The sequence below is a fragment of the Salpingoeca rosetta genome (genome assembly GCF_000188695.1).
Source record: "Salpingoeca rosetta unplaced genomic scaffold supercont1.4, whole genome shotgun sequence".
NCBI classification, from domain to species: domain Eukaryota; class Choanoflagellata; order Craspedida; family Salpingoecidae; genus Salpingoeca; species Salpingoeca rosetta.
This window is the reverse complement of record NW_004754930.1, coordinates 891,614-894,672: the sequence shown is the minus strand read 5'-3', so window position 1 is coordinate 894,672 and position 3,059 is coordinate 891,614. Positions and strand designations below refer to the sequence as shown.

The following is a 3,059-nucleotide window of genomic DNA, read 5'->3' as shown; positions in this document are numbered from 1 at the left end:
GTGTGTGTGTGTGTGTGTGTGTGTGTGTGTGTGTGTGTGTGTGTGTGTGTGCGTGCGTGTGTGAGTGAGTGAGTGAGTGAGTGTGTGTGTGAGTGAGTGAGTGAGTGAGTGAGTGAGTGAGTGTGTGTGTGTGTGTGTGTGTGTGTGCGTGAGTGCGTGAGACACGTGCAAGAACAGGCGGTGACTGTGTCGATTGAAGGGTGATGACACACCCGACACACCCGAGTGCTGTGATCTCACAAGCGGGGTGACACACCAACCCACCGTGTTGATGATGTGTCTGAAGACTTGCGTCTCCGAAGCGACTGCACACACAACCACAGGTTGGGAGACGTGAGTCTGCGTGTAAAGGTGTTCTCCCAGTCACACCTCTACATGAAGGTGACACACACGCACACGCACACGCACACGCACACGCACACACACGCACGCACACGCACGCACACACACACGCACACGCACACACACACGCACACACGCACGCACACAAGAGCGCCCACCACTGGCTGAAGAGAGGCAAACGTTCTTGAGGCGGCATTGCGGGCGCTTGCTGCCAGGGTCATGGGATCGCCAGTGTTACGGCGTCTCCTTCGATCCCCTGCTTCCTGCAGTGATCCGGTTCCAGTGGCGCGCGCAGTTCGCGGCGATATGGAACTGGCCGTGCGCGGCCTCTGTTCCATGGCAATTGCAGGCACTGGCTGTGCTTGCAAGGTGGCTGGCTTCGCAGTCTCTGCCCGTTTGACTTCCTCAAGACCAGCATCATCCGTGTCACCACCAACTGGTTCCTCCTCATTACTGCCCAGGATGGCCGTCAGGTGGTCTGTGGCTGCATCATCGCCGTCAACGTTCCCATAGTGGCGTGCATCGTCTCCTCCCCCTCCTCCTTCGGTTTCGCCCGCACCGCGACCACCGCTTCTGCTCCCATCAGTGTGGCCATTGCTTGCACCACCACCTCCACCACCTCCACCACCACCACCCCGACGCCCGAGGCGCATCATCCTCCCACCTGTGTTGCTGTTGCTGTTGCTGTTGCTGTTGCTGTTGCTGTTGCTGTTGCTGTTGCTGTTGCTTGCCCGCTGTCAGCTGGCCGTGTTTGGGCTGTGTCGCAAAATGGCGGTTGCGAGCTGGGTGCAAGGGTGTGATTTGAGCGTGGCAACACACACACACACACACACACACACGCACACACACACACACACACACAATGGCAACAACCCCAACAACAATGTGCTCAGGTGTGTGTGTGTGAGCGAAGGTGTCCTTCTTGTGCCTCTTGCTTCTCAACAACGATGATCAGAGAAGACAAAGGCACAACCAGCCAACAGCACGATACAATGGTGCGTGTCTGTGAGCCAAGCGGCGTCGCTCGGAGACAAAGCTTTTGGGGAACCACAGCAATCACACGGCGGGCGTTTGTTTGGCAAAGGTGCAAGCAAGCAAAAACCACACCACAATCGAGGGCACGAATGAAGGTGGCGAAGTTGCATTCACGCATCGAGACTGAAATCAGTCGCGGCCGCTGAAACAAAAACCAAACGAACACGAAGCAAGAAGAGGTGTTGTGGTTTGCTCTGTTGTGTTGTTTGCGCTTTTGAGTGTGTGTCAGTGAGTCGAGCCAGAGTGACAACAACATGGAAGCGGAGAAGACGACAGTTGCAACTGATGCAGCTGCAATGGACGAAGGGGAGGACAGCCATCACCCGGCCGCGGCGGGCCAGGCAAAGGAGGAGAAGGAGGAGGCGGAGGAGAAACAACAGCACAAAGGTGAGGCACACCACCAACACGCCATGGACGAAGGCCACGACAACGATGACAAGGATGACGGCCATGACGGTGCCGACGGTGATGACCGCGACGATGATGACAATGACGACGACGACGATCTTGATGGAGATGACGAAGAGGAGGAAGAAGAAGAGGAGGAGGAGGAAGACATTGATGATGATGTCGACGATGATGAAGATGACATGGATGATGACGAGGAGGAAGAAGAGGAGGAAGAGGAAGAGGAAGAGGAGGACGAGGGAGAAGACGAAGAAGGAGAGAGCGTACACAGTCAAGAGGCAGAGAGTGAGGAGGAAGCTGGCTCTGGCCCTCGTCTATTTGTCGTTGAAATGCCCGGAGCCATCAACAACCCAGAGTGAGTGCGTGTGTGTGTGTGTGTGCTTGCGTCTGTCTGCGTGTGTGTGTGTATATATATATATATATATATATATATATATATATATGTGTGTGTGTGTGTGTATGTGTGTGCTTGCGTCTGTCTGTCTGTGTGTGTGTATGTGCTTCTGGCCATGGCTTGATGTTTGACCGTGTGTTCCCGCTCTCGAACACAATGTGTGCACCACTGCTAACGTGTTCCGTTGCCTGCACGTTGGCTTCGCGTTGCGATGATCACACAGCCGTGCCATCGAAGCGCTTGGCGGGGAAGAGACCATTGGGAGCGTGGCCAAGCACATGCAGGACCAGCTCAGCCTACAGCTCAGACCAGGCGTCCCGCTCGCCCATGCCATTCATGGGAAGCGACAGAAGAAAACCAAGACTTTCCTGCTCAAGGTCTCCTGCCTGTCGAATGATGTCCTCGTGTGTCTGTCGAACTTTGCCTGTACTTGCATCTATCAGTGTCTGACAATCTGTGTGGACTAGTCTGTCTGTCTGTCTGTCTGCCTGCCTGCCTGCCTGTCTGCCTGTGTGCACCCGATTTGAATTGCGCACTGCATCTGGTCCGTTTCCAGTACACAGCGTACCTTCTCCCCGCCCTTCCCCCATCCACCTCACCATCTCCACGTGCCCACAGGTGAAGCGACGAAGGAACGGGACAAATGCGCCAGAAGATTTCAAGATCGAGCCCGTAGGGCAGGTCGACCACTACTTCCAATTCTCAGGTGCTGTCGACAGGGATTGATCCCACCACCCATTCAATGAGGAGACGCGTGTGGTGTTGTGTACGGGTGTATTCGACTCCAAGCCCCCCCCCATGCTTTTCCGTGCTTCACTTACACACACACACACACACACACACACACACACACACACACACACACACAACCCAATGCTCC

At 55.3% G+C, this 3,059-nt stretch overlaps 2 protein-coding genes across 2 annotated transcripts in view; one reads left to right on the top strand and one right to left on the bottom strand.

Moving 5' to 3' along the window:
* PTSG_01268 (uncharacterized protein) overlaps nucleotides 1-1,039 on the bottom strand; it is a 7,151-nt gene extending 6,112 nt beyond the window's left edge. The window contains exons 1-2 of the mRNA XM_004997182.1: nucleotides 501-1,039; nucleotides 265-305 (exon numbers count right to left, since the gene is read on the bottom strand). Of these exons, the coding sequence (XP_004997239.1) occupies nucleotides 265-305; nucleotides 501-998 (539 nt within the window). The 5' untranslated portion in view covers nucleotides 999-1,039. The remainder of the gene's footprint in view (nucleotides 1-264; nucleotides 306-500) is intronic.
* Nucleotides 1,040-1,631: 592 nt separating this feature from the next.
* The window catches only part of PTSG_01267 (uncharacterized protein), a gene marked incomplete at its 5' end in the record, with an annotated part of 5,251 nt that continues 3,823 nt past the window's right edge, over nucleotides 1,632-3,059 (top strand). Inside the window, 3 exons of the mRNA XM_004997181.1 lie at nucleotides 1,632-2,140; nucleotides 2,403-2,556; nucleotides 2,798-2,860. Of these exons, the coding sequence (XP_004997238.1) occupies nucleotides 1,632-2,140; nucleotides 2,403-2,556; nucleotides 2,798-2,860 (726 nt within the window). The remainder of the gene's footprint in view (nucleotides 2,141-2,402; nucleotides 2,557-2,797; nucleotides 2,861-3,059) is intronic.